This window comes from Podarcis vaucheri, assembly GCF_965113315.1.
Source record: "Podarcis vaucheri genome assembly, chromosome: 2".
In the NCBI taxonomy this organism is placed as follows: domain Eukaryota; kingdom Metazoa; phylum Chordata; class Lepidosauria; order Squamata; family Lacertidae; genus Podarcis; species Podarcis vaucheri.
In genome coordinates, this window is record NC_138760.1 from 135,046,539 (window position 1) to 135,065,871 (window position 19,333).

At 49.3% G+C, this 19,333-nt stretch overlaps 1 protein-coding gene across 1 annotated transcript in view; it reads left to right on the top strand.

Moving 5' to 3' along the window:
* Positions 1-11,999: 11,999 nt before the first annotated feature.
* Positions 12,000-19,333, top strand: part of LOC309526257 (uncharacterized protein) — a gene marked incomplete at its 5' end in the record, with an annotated part of 35,411 nt that continues 28,077 nt past the window's right edge. Inside the window, 2 exons of the mRNA XM_082212169.1 lie at positions 12,000-12,660; positions 15,767-15,909. Coding sequence (XP_082068295.1) covers positions 12,000-12,660; positions 15,767-15,909 — 804 coding nt within the window. The remainder of the gene's footprint in view (positions 12,661-15,766; positions 15,910-19,333) is intronic.

The following is a 19,333-nucleotide window of genomic DNA, read 5'->3' on the forward strand; positions in this document are numbered from 1 at the left end:
ATTCTATGATTCTATGAATACTACAGTGGAAAAAAGAGTGATTTGGGACGCAAGCAAAGTGGTTATGAGAGGATTCTTAATACAATAGAATGCAATTAAGAAGAGAACTCAGAATGAAAAAAAGGATAAAATCCTGAGGAAAATAAAGGAAGGAGAGAAGAAACTGAGAGCAAAACCAAAGTCACAGGAGATCTTGAAAGAGATAAAGTTATACCAGGTACAATATAAGAAGCTGATGAATCAGGAAATAGAATGGAAGATTAAACAAATGAGGCAAAAGACATTTGAATCGGCAAATAAGTGTGGAAAATTGTTGGCCTGGCAAATGAAAAAAAGACAAAAACTCAATACTATTACGAACTTGGAAGTGGAAGGAAAGAATATACAGAACCCAGTGGAGATCAGGAAGTGTTTTCAGAGGTATTTTAAACAACTTTATACACAGGAGAAGCAGAAAGAAACGGACATTGATCGATTTTTGAAAATAAATGGACTACATAAAATCTCTCAGGAAAAACAGCTAATGTTGAACTACAAAATAACGGATCAGGAGGTGGAAGGGGCCATTCAGAACATGCAATTAGGTAAATCTCCAGGACCAGATGGTTTGACTTCAAGATATTACAGATCTTTGAAAGAATGGTTAATACAACCATTGAAGGAAGTCTGCAATGAAATATTGGAAGGGAGAAAGGCACCAGAGTCGTGGAAGGAAGCTTACATAACACTTATACCAAAAACAGAGACTGAAAAGACACAGCTCAAGAACTACCGCCCCATATCGTTGCTTAATGTGGATTACAAAATTTTTGCAGATATTTTGGCTAAAAGATTAAAAAAGGTGTTAGTAGAAGAAATTCATAAAGACCAAGCGGGCTTTCTCCCGGGCAGACACTTGTCTGACAATATGAGGAATATGATTAATATTCTAGAAAAACTACAAGTGAATATCAATACTAAGGCAGTTTTGATATTTGTGGATGCAGAGAAAGCCTTTGACAACATCTCTTGGAGTTTTATGAAGAAGAATCTACAGGGGATGGGGGTAGGTCAAGGTTTTGAAAACGGTATAGATGCAATTTATTCAGAACAAAAGGCAAAATTAATTGTGAACAATGTAGTGACAGAAGAGTTTAAGATTGAGAAAGGGACATGACAAGGTTGCCCAATTTCTCCATTGCTTTTTATATCGGTCCTTGAGGTGTTGTTAAATATGATTAGAAAGGACAAAAAGGTTAAAGGTATACAAGTGGGAGCTAAACAGTACAAACTGAAAGCATTTGCTGATGTCTTAGTATTGACTTTACAATGACTTAGTATTGACTTTACAGAAGCCAGAATCTAGTACTAAAAGGGTATTGGAACTGATCCAAGAATTTGGACAGGTAGCAGGTTTTAAGTTGAACAAGATGAAAACTAAGGTTTTAGAGAAAAATTTAACTGTGAACGAGAGAGAAAAGTTTCAGGAGGAGACAGGACTAACATTGGTTAAGAAAGTGAAATACTCAGGGGTTAACATGACTGCCAAAAATGTGAATTTATAAATAAATGTTGGATTGAAGTGAAAAAGGATTTAGAAATATGGACAAATTTGAAGTTATCATTGTTAGGCCGAATTGCTGTGATAAAATTGAATGTATTGCCAAGGATGTTGTTTTTATTTCAAACATTGCAAATTTTGGATAAGATGGATTGTTTCAAGAAGTTGTTTTAATAATGCATTTGGCTGGCATGCATATTTGTGGTACGATAAGGTCAAAGCACATAAAGCGTTTAAAAATCATATTGTTAGAAAATATAATGGTTGGGAGTTACTCGTGCGTAATCCTGCTCCGTTTGAGCATTAGATTGCCTGGTTAAACCCTCCGGACTACGCAGCCCATAGTAGCGTGGCTGCCCTTAGTCACTCGTAGAATCTGTCTGTGGGCGTTTCTTAAAGCGTTGCCAACATAAGAGTTGTTTGACGCCCAATCGTCTCCGCCTCTCACTGCGCGGGAGTCTCCTGCGCAGGGTGGGCGTGGGCAGCGGGGTGCTTGGGCTCTCCTCACTAACTTCCAACGAAGAGTCCTGGAGCCCCTGCACCTCCCTGTCCCGTTGCTCTCCTGGATCCCTGGTGTTACACTCATTCTCTTCCCCTTTTTCCCAGCTGAGTCCCCCTAGCGCTGGGACCTTCTCCTGCAGAATCAGAGACCCTCTCCTTCTCCCGTGCCTCTGATGGCAGTTCCCTGACAGAAAAGCATTGTTTAATGTTTGGATAAGATATAAGGATTTGTTAGAAAAGAAAACCCCAAGATGGTTGTCACCAATGGAAGCGAAGGCACAGGAAAAACTCAATATGGAGGGCAAATGGCCGAAATATTGGGAAATTCTGGAACAAGATGGAGACAGTATAAAATTGCAGAGCTTTGAAAAATAGAAAAATAAAGTGTGAGATTGGCTTCATTATTACCAGATAATGGAGGCATATAACTTGGACAAAAAAATTGGCTTCCAGGTGGAAGAATCAAAATTGGAAACAGAAATGTTAGAGCCAAAAATCAAGAATCTGTCAAGAATGTATAACTTGCTGTTGAAATGGAACACTCAGGATGAAACGGTGAAATCAGCTATGATTAAATGGGCACAAGATGTTGGACATAACATAATGATGGCTGACTGGGAACAGTTATGGACCACAGGTATGAAATTCACAGCATGTAATGCCCTAAGAGAAAATTTAATGAAAATGATTTATAGGTGGTACATGACAGCAGTCAAGCTTGCAAAAATTTACCATTTGCCCGATAATAAATGTTGGAAATGTAATGAGACTGAAGGTACATTCTTTCACCTTTGGTGGACATGCCCAAGGATTAAGACATTCTGGGAGATGATCTATAATGAAATGAAAAAGGTATTTAAATATACCTTCCTTAAGAAACCAGAGGCCTTTCTCCTGGGCATGGTCGGCCAATTGGTGCCAAAGAAGGATAGAACTTTTTTTATGTATGCTACAACAGCAGCAAGGATACTCATCGCGAAGTATTGGAAGACACAAGATTTACCCACCCGGGAAGAATGGCAGATGAAGTTGATGGAACTGGCGGAAATGACTGGCAGAATCCGAGACCAGAGAGAAGAGTCGGTGGAAGAAGACTGGAAAAAGTTTAAAGACTATTTACAGAAATACTGTAAAATTAATCATAGAATCCTAGAATCCTAGAGTTGGAAGAGACCACAAGGGCCATCGAGTCCAACCCCCTGCCAAGCAGGAAACACCATCAGAGCACTCCTGACATATGGTTGTCAAGCCTCTGCTTAAAGACCTCCAAAGAAGGAGACTCCACCACACTCCTTGGCACACTCCATTTTTCTAATGAATGTTAGAAAAATGTTGGAATGAAGTTATATGGCTTTAGTAGAAATGTTATAAGGAATTAAGTATAAATAGATAATAGAGTGTTAAAGGAAAAAATAAGGTTAGAATGTGTTAAGATAATTATAGGATAGAAAACAGAGGAAGATGGAAAGGAATTGCTGAAACAATTAATAGAAGTGGAATACAAAAAGGGAGGTGTGAGGACGTCGTGGAAATAAGTGAATGAAAGATAAGATATTGAAATGTGATGTGTTTTAAACTGTTTTTGTTTTGTTTTGTTAGTTTAATGTGTTAATGTTATGTATTAGTTATGTATTAGTGTTATGTCGCGTTTTTGTGTTGTATTGTATTGTCCATTTTTTTCCCTTTTTTGTAGTGTTTAAATTGTTGGAAAAGCAATAAATATTATTATTATTTTTTTTAAAAAAGAGCTTTCTGTTCATGCTCAGGGAAACTCGTGAGGCAAGACTCCTGAGGAGGGGGAGAAGGGGGAGGGAACTGAGGGGGGGGAATATATGCTCTGTGCAAATGGCTGTGAACTCGTGCTTGTTTGTGAAGTTATCACTCTAGCTCCTTCTACCAATCCCGGATGGTAGAAATAAAGCTTTTTCTCTGACATTATCCCTTGAGTGCCTGTTTGGCTCCCCTTTCCCTCTCTCGGGTGCAGTGGTCTTCCCACCCGAGGGCAAAGCCTGAAAAGGCTGCAGGAGTTGTGGCGTCCTCAGGCACAGAGGTTTCCCAGGTAGCTAGTCCCAGGGTCCACTTCTGCAGGCAGCGCACCTCCACCCGCACACAAGACAAGCCGCCTGCAGGAGTCGACTCCTGCAAAGTGGCCCAGCAAGGGGAGATCCTTCCAGCAAGGTTTCAGGGCAGACCTTCAGCCAGACCTAGTCTGTCCTGGGATCCACCCATAATGAGAAAACTAAAACAAAACTATTCACACAAAAGGCAGGCCTTACATCCAGGCTTTTACTGACCGTACATTAAAAGACCTTTTCACAAGAGATATTGAAGATAATAAAACACAGCACCCAGAATTAGGAAGAGATAACCAGGCTGCAATAGTAGATCATGTCAGATCATTTTCCTCCACAAATTTTACAATATTCTTCCACGGCACTTCCTCCCCCCTTGGATCTACATGAGCTTGCTATTTCCAGGTCTGCCAAATATTTGGTCATCCTTCTCACTCTGAGTAAAAAGACTTCCTCATTTCAATGTTTACAAATAAAAATACCATACCAAATACTTTGAATCATTCCCAGAATCAATATCCAGGGTAATATTTCCCAATTGCTAAATTTCCAGCAATCAAAACTGGAATATCATATTCCAGTCTTAACAGATTACCTAAAAATGACAATTTCTTATCCAGAGATTCTATTTATTTTTTTAAAATAATTTTTTATTGATTTTTCCATGGATTCTACTTCTAACACTATATCTTTAACAATTTTTCATATTTCGACCCTCCTCCCCTGGACTTCCCTCATACTCACATTTGTTTTATTTCCCTATTGTTCACCTTGCGTATTTGATGTTTCCCCAAAATTTCCTCAATACATATTGTCAGGGCTGCCACCCAGTCCCAGCTCACATAGGACCAAGTCCGCCAGCGTTCACTTTATAAGAGTCTTTATTAAGTTACAGGTTTCATTTCCGAACTGCAGCGTGCAGCTCTACACCTTCTGCCCTAGGTCGGCGAAGACCCGTCTGAGTCCCCGCCTCTTGCACACCAGCTTAATACCCTAGCCTTGCTCCACCTCCTTCGCCTCTCCCTACGTCTCTGGGTCCTTCTGCCCCCCTGGGCCTCCTCCCTTCTACTCTCCTCTGACGCTGACCCCCCTGATCCTTCTGCCTCCTTGCGGCGGGCTTTAGGACCTGGCTCACTCTCCGGGCTGCTTACTGCTCCAGCTTCCGCTGCATTTGAACTTGGCGCGCGCGCCCAACTCTCTACTTTCCTCTTAACCGTTGCCTCGCTCTCTGAGGAGGGCGTGACCACCCCTGACTCGTGCCCTCCCTCCTGCTGACAGCCTCCGGAACCCGATGCCTGGCTACCTTCCTCCCTGCTGCTCTCAGTCTTGAGCGTGGGTCCCGACTTCCAGCTGCTGCCGCTCTCAGTTATGAGCGTGGGTCCCGACTTCCAGCTGCTGCTCTCTGAATCTCCTCTGTTCCCTTCCTCCTGGGGTGTCCCCCCGGATCCCCCCCTTGCTCTGCTCACTGGGGCTCCCTTTTGGGAGTCCTCTGACTCACTGCTTAGGCTTGGAGATCTCGGGTCGTCATCATCACTCATTTTCCCTTCGGATTCCTCCCCCTCGCTCTCTGCTTCCTCCCTTCTCTGCGTCTCTGCTCCTGAACCCCTGACATCCATCCCCCCCTCGAAGCCCCCCTTTCCCCCCTCCCCGCTTTCAGGTGTGGGTGCTGGGTGCTCCATCATCACGGGAGGGAATGCCGGATACAGTTCGCTCCCCGTGGTTGGCCGCCAACTGAAGACCTCCGAGTCTTCCTCCTCGCGGTCGCCGACGTTGACCTGTTCCGCTTCCATCTCTGTACCGCCGTGCTCGAACCCAAGGTCCTCCCCGAACAAGTCCATGTCAGTCTCTGCGTCGGTCGCTCGACCTGGCATCTCCAGCCACTTCCGGCGCCATTGCTCCTCCGGTCGATCGTCCCACCAATACGAGGTGTCTGACGCCGAACCCGCCGGCGATCCTTCTGGGGAACGGGTGCTCAGTGCGGGTTCCCCGTCCGAGTCGAATCCATGGAACGTGCTGGAAGAAAGTGTGGGCGTGAACAGCCAGTCGTCGAAGAAGCTCGCTGGCATGGGTCTGTGTGGGAAAAGGGCATGAAACTCGTCCTTGAGCAGGGGTTCCTCCAAAGCGTAGTCTGGCACCCAGCTATTGGCGCTGGCCCGGGTGCCCTCTCTGGCTAGGAGGTATTCGACTCCCTCTTCCCCCCATCTGGAGTCCAAAATCTCCGTGACCTCGTTGATGGGGTCTTGCTGCGTCACCCCTCGCGTCTCCGTCCGCTCCCGGAACGGACTCGGTGCCGTCCCTGGCTCCTGGAATCTGTGAGGTGCCTTGTAGGGAGTGAGCACCGACCTGTGGAACACCGGATGCATTCTGGAACCCTCCGGCAGCGCCAGTCGGAAGGCTACCGGGTTGATCTGTGCTTCGACTTGGTACGGACCAATTTGCTTGTGCCCCAACTTCTTCTTGGCTAGTGACCTGGTCGGCACTGCGTGGGCTGCCAACCAGACCCAGTCTCCCACTTGGATCTCTTCGCCAACCCGCCTGTGCTTGTCAGCTTGCACCTTGTAGGCGTGCTTAGCTAGCTCCAGCTGCCGTCTGAGTTGATCGTGTACCGCCTGCAACTCTGACGCGAACGCGTCCGCCGTCTGTGGTTCTCCGTCCCCCACTCTCTCCCGTCCCGGGAAGGTTCTGGGATTCCTCCCATTGTTGGCGAAGAACGGCGTCACCCCTGTGGACACGTGCTTCGTGTTGTTGTAAGCGAACTCGGCGAGCGGCAGGTAATCCACCCAGGTCGCAGGTTGTTGATTGGCATAGCATCTCAGGTACTGCTGCATGATGGCATTGACCCTCTCTGCTTGCCCGTTGGTCTGCGGGTGTCTTGCTGATGCCAGATCGACCTTGACATTTAGAAAACTCATCAGCTTCTGCCAGAAATTCGAGACGAACTGGCGCCCGCGGTCGGACAGGATAGACCGCGGCAGACCATGCACTTTGAACACGTGATCTATGAACAGTTTGGCGGTTTGTTCCGCCGTGGCCACCTTCGCACACGGAATGAAATGTGCCATCTTGGTGAACAAGTCCACCACCACTAGTACAGCTGTCTTGCCTCTCGAGCTGGGTAGATCCGTAACAAAGTCCAGGGCCACTCTCTCCCACGGTTCAAACGGCGTTTGCAGCGGTTCCAGCAGTCCCGCCGGTGGTTTGTGCACCGGTTTGGCCCTCTGGCAGGTGTCGCACCTCGCAACGTAGTCCGCGACTTCCCCTCTCAGTCTGGGCCACCAAAAGTCCCTTGCGACTAATTCCACCGTTTTTTCCGTGCCAAAGTGCCCGGCCGTGGGTGCGTCGTGCAGCTGCTGCAGTACCCTGGCGCGAAGTTCGTCTCCCGGCACGTAGATGGCCCCTTTACGTAAGAGCAAGCCGTCTCGTATCTGGAACTCGTCGCCCTTCGCCGTGCCCTTGTGCACCTCTGCCATCTTCGCCTGCGCGAAGGAGTCGTCCTGCAACGCCCGCCGCACCGCATCCAGGTCTACTGTGGCTGAAGCGCACGCCCACGCTGTTGGCGCGAAGATGTGCATGGCTGCCGCTGGCGTCGCCTCTTCGAGGTATTGCGGTTTGCGGGACAGTGCATCCGCCATGACGTTGGTGTCGCCTGGGACGTACTCTATTCGGAAATTGAAGTCAGCAAAGAACTCCGCCCAACGTATCTGCCTCTGGTTCAGGAACTGAGCCGTGCGCCAGTGCTCCAGATTCTTGTGATCCGTGCAGACCTGCACCGTGTGCTTGGCGCCGATCAGGAAGTGCCTCCACGCCTTGAAAGCTGCATGAATGGCCAGCAACTCCCTGTCCCAGATGGTGTAGTTCTGCTCCGACTTGCTGAGCTTTCTGGAGTAGAACGCTCCCGGCCTCCAGACCCCCTGTGGGTCCCTTTGCAGCAGGACAGCTCCCACTGCTCTATCGGACGCGTCTGTCTCTACCCGCATCGGCCTGCTGGGGTCGATATGCAGCAGTTGCTCTTCCGACGCGAAGAGACGCTTGAGTGCCTGAAAGGACTGCTCCGCCTGCTCCGTCCAGATGAATTTCTTTTTCTTGGAGCTTAGCGTGTCCGTAATGGCCGCCGTCTGCATCGCGAACCCCTTGATAAACTTGCGATAGAAGTTGGCGAAGCCGACAAACCGCTGGACCTCCTTCCGGTTGCGCGGGCTCTTCCAATCCAACACCGCACGAACCTTGGCGCTGTCCATGGCTAGCCCCTTGTCCGACAACTTGTAACCCAAGAAATCCACCTCCGTCGTGTCGAACTGGCACTTCTCCAGTTTGGCGTACAGTCTATGCTGCTGCAGCCTCTCCAGCACCTCCCGAACATCTTGGTCATGGGCTTGCTGCGATTCGGAGAATATCAGGATGTCATCCAGAAAGCAGACGCACTTCTTGTAAAGGAGTCCCGCCAACACATGATGCATGAAAGCTTGGAAACAGTGAGAACCGTTTTGCAATCCAAACGGCATCACTCTGTATTCGTAGGTGCCCAGAGGCGTGAACATGGCTGTCTTCCACTCATCGCCCTCCCTCATGCGGATGAGATTGTACGCACCTCGCAGGTCCAACTTGGTGAACACGCGTCCCTTGCGCACCGTCGCTAGTAGGTCGTCAATCCTGGGCATGGGGAAATCAGAAGGCTTGGTCATCTTGTTTAAGAGGCGAAAATCCACCACCAGTCTTTTTTGGGGCGTGTCTTTCTTCTTCACGAAGAAAACAGGACTGCCCCCTACTGCCCTGGACTCCCGGATGAAACCGCGCTGCAAATTGTGATCTATGAACTGTTTGAGTTCCTGTAATTCGTCCTCAGACATGGAATACAGCTTCCCTTTCGGCAGCGTCGCCCCTGGTAGGAGGTCAATCTTGCAGTCATATTGCCTGTGCGGTGGTAGCTTGTCAGCCTCTTTCTCGCAGAAGACCTCCAGAAAGTCTGCGTATTTGTGGGGGACTGCTTGCAACGTTCCCAACTGCAGTTGTGATTCCTCCTCCTCTCCCTCCTGTCTGGGCAGGATGCAGTGTTCTGCGCAATAAGAGGAGCCGAAGATCAGCTGTCTCTGGTACCAAGCCAGTGTCGGACTGTGCCTGTCCAGCCAACTCATGCCCAACACAATGGGCGTGTCCGACAGTCGGGTGACATTAAAACTGATGACTTCCCTGTGGTTGCCAAGGCGCATCACCATCGGTGGCGTTTGCTTCACCACCTGCCCCCCTAGCAACTCTCTGCCATCCACTGTGACGACTTGCAGGGGCAGAGTGGCAGGCAGTAGCTGTATAGCGTGCTGCTCCACAAAATCCTGCGCTATAAAGTCTGCGTTGCTTCCAGAATCCACAGAAAGCGGCACTTCGATAGTGACGCCATCGGGTAGCTGGAGAGATGCTGTGAGCTGCACTACTGGTTTGGGTGGGAGGGGGTCCGTGGGTTGCAAGATCGCTGGGGACTGCTTCACTGATGCGTCTGGCTGGGCCCCAGTGCCTCTGTCTCCAGCCAGACATCGTCGTTTCCCTGCTGTGGTTCTCCTTGCTGCGTTGCTGCAGTCACCATTGCTGAGGCTGCAGTGTGCTTGTGGAGCCTCCGGGGACACTCTTTCGCCAAATGGCCTGGATCCTCGCAGATGTAACACTTCCTGTTCCCTCTAGGAGGCTTCGCTTTCACTGCTGTCGGTGCTTGGGCTCTGGCTGCTGACTGAGCCCTTGCACCTCCAACCTCCATCGGTTCCCCTCCCCCTCCAGGCGGAGGTGTGGATTGCGCACGCGCTGCTTCTCTTGGAACGAAAGAGAAACTTCTCGCTGCTTCGCGCCCTCCACGTCCTTCATCTCTGCACCATGGACGTTCTTCCAGCCTCACCCCCACAGTCAGCGCCCTTTGGACCACCTCCTGCGTGCTTCGGGGCCTCTCCCCCCTTGCAATTTCATCCTTGACCGCAGAGCTTAGACCCTCCCAGAACAGGTCTCTGACAGGGGGCGAATCCCGGTCCCACTCTAAGGCACTGACCAGCGCAAAAAAGCGGGCGTGGTACTGCCGGACGCTTGCCCTCCCTTGTTTTAGTCCATGAATCTCCCGTCGGGCAAGATCCACATCAATAGTAGACAAAAAACACGCATCCATCGCTTTGATAAAGGCATCTGCATTCTGAAGCGCCGGATCTTTATCCCTCCACAAATTGCGTAGCCACGCTTTAGCATCCCCATGCAAATGGGATAGTATGAACCCCACTTTCTCTTCCTCATCTCTAAAGTCTTTTGCCAGCAGTTGCAGTGCGCACATTACGTCTGCTCGAAAATTGGGGTACTGTTGTAAATTCCCATCGAAGTGAGCCACAAGCCCTCCTGCTCTCCGTGCCAACCCAACCCCCTCCGGTCTGGGTCCTGGCTGCCCGTGTTTAACCCATGCTTCAAACCTGGCGTGGAGATCTCTGTAGGCGGCTGCCGCATCCTCCTCCCTCTTCTTGGATGCCAGTACCTCCGCGTTCAATTGGGTAACTGCCTGTTGCAGCGCTGCAACTGTCTCTGCTTCCGTCATCTCTGCTAACCGTCGTGAGCTTGCTCCCAAACACCGATCCCCTCCTCCAGCTGCCTCTCTCTCCGCTGCGAGATATCAGGTGTCCGAAGCTTTTGAGAGACGGGTCTTACTGTCAGGGCTGCCACCCAGTCCCAGCTCACATAGGACCAAGTCCGCCAGCGTTCACTTTATAAGAGTCTTTATTAAGTTACAGGTTTCATTTCCGAACTGCAGCGTGCAGCTCTACACCTTCTGCCCTAGGTCGGCGAAGACCCGTCTGAGTCCCCGCCTCTTGCACACCAGCTTAATACCCTAGCCTTGCTCCACCTCCTTCGCCTCTCCCTACGTCTCTGGGTCCTTCTGCCCCCCTGGGCCTCCTCCCTTCTACTCTCCTCTGACGCTGACCCCCCTGATCCTTCTGCCTCCTTGCGGCGGGCTTTAGGACCTGGCTCACTCTCCGGGCTGCTTACTGCTCCAGCTTCCGCTGCATTTGAACTTGGCGCGCGCGCCCAACTCTCTACTTTCCTCTTAACCGTTGCCTCGCTCTCTGAGGAGGGCGTGACCACCCCTGACTCGTGCCCTCCCTCCTGCTGACAGCCTCCGGAACCCGATGCCTGGCTACCTTCCTCCCTGCTGCTCTCAGTCTTGAGCGTGGGTCCCGACTTCCAGCTGCTGCCGCTCTCAGTTATGAGCGTGGGTCCCGACTTCCAGCTGCTGCTCTCTGAATCTCCTCTGTTCCCTTCCTCCTGGGGTGTCCCCCCGGATCCCCCCCTTGCTCTGCTCACTGGGGCTCCCTTTTGGGAGTCCTCTGACTCACTGCTTAGGCTTGGAGATCTCGGGTCGTCATCATCACTCATTTTCCCTTCGGATTCCTCCCCCTCGCTCTCTGCTTCCTCCCTTCTCTGCGTCTCTGCTCCTGAACCCCTGACACATATAGTCTTATTTTTTGTTGTAGACAGTTGTGATTGTTCACTCAAACCCTGCCAATGAGTCCATTTCTTTATGTTGCCTCTTCATATATGTTGTAAATGGTTCCCATTCTCTTTTAAAGTCTTTGTTGTCCTTTTCATGTAATTTTTCTGTTAGTTTTGCCAGTTCTGCATATTCCATAAGTTTCCCTTGCCATTGTTCTTTCGTGGGTATTTCTTCTGTCTTCCAAGTTTGTGCTAATAAAATTCTTGCCGCTGTTGTTGCATACATAAATAATTCCCAGTTTTCTTTTTTTACATCTTGGTCTAAAATTCCTAGAAGGAATGCTTCTGGTTTCTTAACAAAAGTCTTTTTACACAGTTTTTTCAATTCATTATATATATATCATTTCCCAATAATTCCTAATCTTTTTGCATCTTGCAGGATGCCTTTTTTTCTAAAAAGAAAAAAAAAAAACAAGATCTATCCCTCACTTGAGGAAGAGGCCGATGCCCTACTGCCGCCATTGGCGAAGCCTTCAACATCAGCCACAGAGGGCAGGAGGAAAAATCAAGTTGCACCCAAAAACAAGATCTACCCCTCACTTGAGGAAGAGGCCGATGCCCTACTGCCGCCATTGGCGAAGCCTTCAACATCAGCCACAGAGGGCAGGAGGAAAAATCAAGTTGCACCCAAAAACAAGATCTACCCCTCACTTGAGGAAGAGGCCGATGCCCTACTGCCGCCATTGGCGAAGCCTTCAACATCAGCCACAGAGGGCAGGAGGAAAAATCAAGTTGCACCCAAAAACAAGATCTACCCCTCACTTGAGGAAGAGGCCGATGCCCTACTGCCGCCATTGGCGAAGCCTACACCATCAGCGGCAGAGGCCAGGGCGGCAGAGGCCAGACCCCTAGTCTTGCCAGGGCTGGGACAGCCCCAGACCAGCACTTTTCAGCAGGCAAGCAGGCAAGACAGCAGGCAAGACCCAAGCAGGGAAGACTCAAGACAGCAGCGGCCCTTGTCCCTGCCCAGCAAGCAAGACCCAAGCCAGCAGCGGCCCTCAAAAAAGAAGAGCCTTGCGGACTCTGGGCCAGCGTTCCCAGGTGAGTAGGCAGAACCAGATCCCTTTTGGGTTCCCCTTGGCCTTAGACTTGGTGTTTACCTCTACGGATGTTGGTGATCTGACACTAACAAAAGAAGTGCCATGGTCAGATCACTTCCTGGCACAACTGGACTTCTCCGCGACCCTTCCCCTCTGCAGGGAGGTGGGACCGATTCGGATGGTCCGACCCCGCTACTTAATGCATCCAACTGGTTTCCAGAGAGTGGTAGGGGATGTTTTATCCCAAGTTGATGGCCTCTCGGCTGATTCCCTGGTGGCCCCTTGGAATGCGGAGTTAACCAGGGCTATTGACTGTCTGGCTCCGAAGCGCCCTCTCCGATTGCATGGAGCCCGGACAGCCCTGTGGTTTTTCCCGGAGCTGAGGGTGATGAAACAATCGTTGAGACGGCTAGAGCGCCGGTGGCGGAAAACTCACTCTGAATCAGACTGGACACGGGCTAGAGCTCAACGTCGAGCCTACCAAGTGGCAATGGCGACAGCAAAGAGGGCCTTCTTCGCTGCCTCCATTGCATCTGCACAAAACAGCAGCAGGAGACTTTTTCAGGTGGTTCGCAATCTATCGGAACCACCTGTACCACCGGGGCCTGGTAGGGACCCCAAGATCTGCAATGCTTTTGCAAAGTTTTTTGCAGATAAAATCGCTCAGATTCAGAAGGAGGTAGACTCCACCGTGGGAGCAGGGCCAGGGCGGGAGAGTGCTAGAGTTCTGCCTGGTCCTGTTACATGGGATCAATTCCAATCTGTTACCTCCGAGGATGTGGACAGGCTGCTTGGACAAGTGAAACCAACCACCTGTCTCCTGGATCCTTGCCCATCCTGGCTAATAAAAGCGAGCTGGGAAGGGCTGGGCGATGGGCTTCATGGGGTGGTGAATGCTTCTCTCTGTGAGGGAGCCTTCCCAGACCCACTGAAAGAGGCGGTCATTAAACCGCTTCTTAAAAAAAAAATCTTTAGACCCGGCCAATTTGGCCAACTATCGCCCAGTCTCAAATCTGCCATTCTTGGGCAAGGTGATTGAGCGGGTGGTTGCCAGACAACTCCAAGCATGCCTGGAGGATGCAGACCATTTGGATCCCTTCCAATCGGGATTCAGGCCTCACCATGGGACTGAAACTGCCTTGGTTGCGCTGGTTGATGATCTCCGGCGGGCTAGGGACAAAGGTGAGAGCTGTTTCCTAGTTCTGCTGGATCTCTCAGCGGCCTTTGACACCATCGACCATAACATCCTTCTGCACCGTCTAGAGGGGCTGGGAGCTGGGGGCACTGTCATACAGTGGTTCTGCTCCTTCCTCCTGGGCCGTGTTCAGAAAGTGGGGGGGGGATGAGTGTTCAGACCCCTGGGCTCTCACTTATGGGGTGCCTCAGGGTTCTGTCCTCTCCCCCATGCTTTTTAATATCTATATGAAGCCGCTGGGAGAGATCATCAGGGGGTTTGGGCTGGGTGTTCATCAGTATGCAGATGACACCCAGCTCTACCTCTCCTTTAAATCAGAACCAGTGAAGGCGGTGAAGGTCCTGTGTGAGTGCCTGGAGGCGGTTGGAGGATGGATGGCGGCTAACAGATTGAGGTTGAATCCTGACAAGACAGAAGTACTGTTTTTTGGGGACAGGGAGCGGGTGGGTGTAGGGGATTCCCTGGTCCTGAACGGGGTAGCTGTGCCCCTGAAGGTCCAGGTGCACAGCCTGGGAGTCACTTTGGACTCACAGCTGTCCATGGAGGTGCAGGTTAATTCTGTATCCTGGGCAGCTGTCTACCAGCTCCACCTGGTACGCAGGCTGAGACCCTACCTGCCTGCGGACTGTCTCGCCAGAGTGGTGCATGCTCTAGTCATCTCCCGCTTGGACTACTGCAACGTGCTCTACGTGGGGCTACGTTTGACGGTGACCCAGAAACTGCAATTAATCCAGAATGTGGCAGCTAGGCTGGTGACTGGGAGCGGCCGCCGGGACCACATAACACTGGTTCTGAGAGATCTGCATTGGCTCCCAGTATGTTTCCGAGCATGATTCAAAGTGTTAAAGCCCCAAACAGCCTCGGTCCTGTATACCTGAAGGAGCGTCTCCACTCCCATCGTTCAGCCCAGACACTGAGGTCCAGCTCCGAGGGCCTTCTGGCGGTTCCCTCATTGCGAGAAGTAAGGTTACAGGGAACCAGACAGAGGGCCTTCTCGGTAGTGGTGCCCACCCTGTGGAATACCCTCCCTTCAGATGTGCAGGAAATAAGTAGCTATCCTATCTTTAAAAGACATCTGAAGGCAGCCCTGTTTAGGGAAGTTTTTAACATTTAACGCTGTATTGTTTTTAATACTTGATTGGGAGCCGCCCAGAGTGGCTGGGGAAATTCAGCCAGATGGGCGGGGTATAAATAATAATAATAATAAATTATTATTATTATGATACAAGGCTGGGGTCTCTCTTGGTTTCCTTGATGTCTGGGTGCAAGTCCCCCCCACCCCACCCCTCCTTGTTATGAGGCGTGTAACATGGAGCAGGGACCTCCGGGTGGCTGCCCCTGTTCTGCATTGCTGGGGGTTGGACTAGGTGACCCCGCAGGTCCCTTCAGACGCTACAGTTCTATGATCCCTGTTCAGATATGGCATGCACCCGCTCATTGCAACAGGCGAGAAGCCCCCTGAGAAAGAACTTGCCGTCTTTTCTCGTGTATAAGACGAGGTTTTTTACCCCCCAAATCAAGTGTCAAATTGGGGCTCCTCTTCTACAGGGGGAGTGCTGAGGGGGGACGGGCGCTTGGTTGTAGCTGCCAGGAGCAGATTCCCAGCCGTGATTTCTTTGCTGTGGAAAGGGCTGTTGTCGACTGGCAGACGATAGGTGACTTGGTGGTTGATGCCTGCAACTGTGCAATTTGATTAATGGCTCCCTCCCCCCAAATAAAGCTCAACCACTCTGGGCAACCCCTCCCCAAAAAAGCTTAACAAGTCTTGGCAATCTGCCCCCATTTCCAAATTTTGAGTGCCCAAAAATATGGAGCATCTTATATATGGGGGCGTGTTATACATGGAAAAATACGGTACCTTTCCCTCTCATCCGCCTCATTTACTCACCCCTCTCTCTCTTTCTTTCTGAAGAACTCTCTGATGAAAACTTCAAGTTCCTGTGGATGGGTAAGAAAATGCTGGGGGGAGGAAGAACAATCCCAGAAGCTATGGAGAGGATGGATGAAAAGGAGATTTTGGACACCATCCTCCAACACCTCCAGACATCTCCCCAGGTGTGTGTGATGCAGGGTGGATTTGATTGAAATCAAATCAATTTAAAACATATTTTTACATTCTTGCTTGTATAATCTTAATATTTACAACCAGATGAAGGTTTCATTTTGGGAATAATAAATTTCCAGAGTAGTTTTTACTACTGATTTGGTTATACTGTTAGAAATGCATAGACAGATAATTATGAAATTATTGTGGGGTATAATAAGTTAACTGTGTACAGACGCTTCAGGTTACTGACTCCGCTAACCCAGAAATAGTACCTCGGGTTAAGAACTGCCATCGGCTCAGGGGCGAGAGGGGAAAAGCCGGGTGGATTACAGAGAGCCCCCAAAGATGGTGGGAAGCAGCAGTTCCTCAGCGGAGGAAGGAGAGGAGATGCAGGGGTCGGAGGAGGCAAGGCGGTGCCTGGACACCTTGCCTGAGCAAAGCGGGGAGGAGGGGGGTCCCCCATTACCCAAGCCTTCCTTGTGCAGTAGGCTTCCGCGCAGAGAGGGGAGGCGCAGACTGGGCGCCAAGAAATTACTCTGCTGGGGAAGGTTGAAGGGCCGCCCACGCTCAGATTCTGCCCGTGAATGAGCAAGACACGGAATAGAGGCGCTCTGCATTCTAAAAGTTTTGATCACTAAGAAGAAAGCTTGAAAACAGACTCTTGAGCCGTATTGCCTGATTGCTCTCAAGCAACCAACCGATACCTCTAACAGTGGTGCTTCAGGTTAAGAACAGTTTCAGGTTAAGAACAGACCTCCGGAACGAATTAAGTTCTTAACCTGAGGTACCATTGTATATTTGGACAACTTTTCTGCTGTACCTTATTGGAAGGAGAAAAATAATCATTTCCTTAATAAGAATTTAAACAATTTATTTAACTAAAACAATAACATTATAGCTTATATATCCATGATGTAGTTAAACATTTTTTTTAAAAAAATTCTTAGACTAAATTTTAGCATATATGAAAAACTTAAAATAAATCCTTACTTCCCAGTGAATAGCCTCTGGACTATAATGCAACTTAAATAGAAAAATATATTCCGAAAGATTTTTCCTCTAAAAGCATTTTATTTTAGAAATCCAATTTAATTTTTTTTTTAAATGTGATTTAAATCAAAGAAATCCATTAAAAAAAATAATGGGTCATTGATTTTTATCCACCCTGGTCTGATGTTGCGCAGCGTGAACCAGGATTTCCCAACCTGGTGCCCTCTAAATGTTCTGGACCATATGCTGCCTGGGGCTGGTGGGAGCATGTAGAAGGGTTCAGGTTGAGGGGAACTGCCATTAACTATCACAGACAAAGGCAAACTTGGCCCTCCAGCTGCTTTGGGACTACAGCTCCCATCATCCCTAGCTAACAGGACCAGCAGGTCAGGGGTGATGGGCATTGGAGTCCCCAAACAGCTGGAGGGCTGTGTTTGCCTAGGCCTGAACTATTGGGAGCCCAGCTTGGAGGAAGGTCCTATTTGCACATGCAGGAGACGACTTTCCGCTGGTGAGAAGGAGTGGTAACCACCAGTCTGGGGGGGCTTGAAAAGAGGACCAGGCAAACTTGGGGAAGCAGAGAAGACGATCAGTGCAGGATCTGTAGACCGGAAGAAGAACCAATCCATGAACTTGATTTGGTGGGGTGACTTGGACCCCAGGAAATGTTGCATGTTTTTTTCTTTATTCAGAAGCATTCCTGCCTCCAACAGTGGAGGAAGAGCAATTAGGACATGCTGAACTTGTCAACTTTCAAATTCCCCAAATGAGGAATACTAAAGAGTTGTAATAGGGACGCGGATGGCGCTGTGGGTTAAACCACTGTGCTGCTTGGGCTTGCCGATCGGAAGGTTGGCGGTTCGAATCCCTGCGATGGGGTGAGCTCCCGTTGTTCGGTCCAAGCTCCTGCCCACCTAGCAGTTCAAAAGCACATAGTGCAAGTAAATAAATAAATAAATATAATAATAATAATAATAATAATAATAATAATAATAATAATAATAATAATAATATATTTATATCCAATCCCTCCCCAGCCGAAGCCAGTACTGCTCCGGCTGGAAGGTAAACGGCATTTCCGTGTGCTGCTCTGGTTTCACCAGAAGCGACTTAGTCATGCTGGCCACATGACCTGGAAAAACTGTCTGCAGAAGCGGAGAAATGCCGGCTCCCTCGGCCTTAAAGTGTTAATGGAAAAATCTGAGGGCTCTCTTGGACAAAACAAAGACACCAACCAGGATAACTTGGAGCAAAACAGCAGCCTGTAGGCTTGGCCTTTACTGAACTGTTGCAACAGGGTATTCCCTTCACTTGCAAGAGAGAGGAAAAGACCCAGAACAATGGGCTGCAAGACCTTATAAAAACTTTTGAAATTCCCCTCCTCTAGGTCAAGCCCACCCCCAGAAACATCATGCATACATTTCAGAAAGGAGGGCTTGACATCATGCATATGTTACAGAAAGGGTTGACATCATGCATACATTACAGAAAGGAGGGGTTGAGGGAGGAGTTGTGGTGGTAACCTGAGTGTCCTGTCACCCGGCTGGTTCCTCCTTTCCCCCTCCCCATGAGTACTTTCCAGGTGACAATGGGGAGTTTGCAGTTTCCTGCCCCCAGAGGGAAGATCTGATCATTGTCCTTTGTTTCAGTCTGTGGTGAATCCACTGTTCTTTGTGATTTTGATTGTCTTCTGTCTGGGATTATCAGGGTTGACATAGCAACTGGGCAGGGCTCCTGTGGATGTGCTGGGATGGTGAAGGGATTATGGCTGACCAGAAACCAAGCCACCCCCCTTTGATAGTCCTTGTCACATGGAGTAAAAAAAATGGAACAGTGCAAATCCGATGTATGGTTGATTTTCTATGAATTTATAACAGAAATATGGCATATGTAGTGTGTGAGTGTGAGTGTGTGTGAAGTTTGTGCAAACAGAATGATTGGGGTGGGGGGTTCCTGCTACAGTTCCCCCCTTCGGAGATAAGATTGCAAAGGTGGCTACTTTGCAATCCTTTTCTCCGCACAATTTAAGGTGGTAAATAATAACCTGGTATTCTCCGTCCCAGATGTGTGTGTCCATGTGAACCTGAAAGGGACTTGGATATCATGCTACTTTAAGGATATTTGCATAGAAATATAATGGTGTAACAGTGCACATAGTTAGACATAGGATATCACGTAAATTAATATTTTGTTGCTCAGTTACTTGTGGTATTCTAGCTCCTTGGAAGAAATATTTTCTCAATAGTGGTCTATGCTTTACATTTAGCAGGAAGGTCCACTAATGACTGCAAAGTGCAGTTTGCTTCCCCCCCGCCGTTTTTGTGTTCTCAGGTGTCAAGGTAGCTCTTCTGTGGTCTCACATCGGCATGGTGTCGCAGTAGTGGCAATCCCTGGTGAATCCACTTAGGGCTTTCATATTTATCATGTAGCCTGGCACCCACC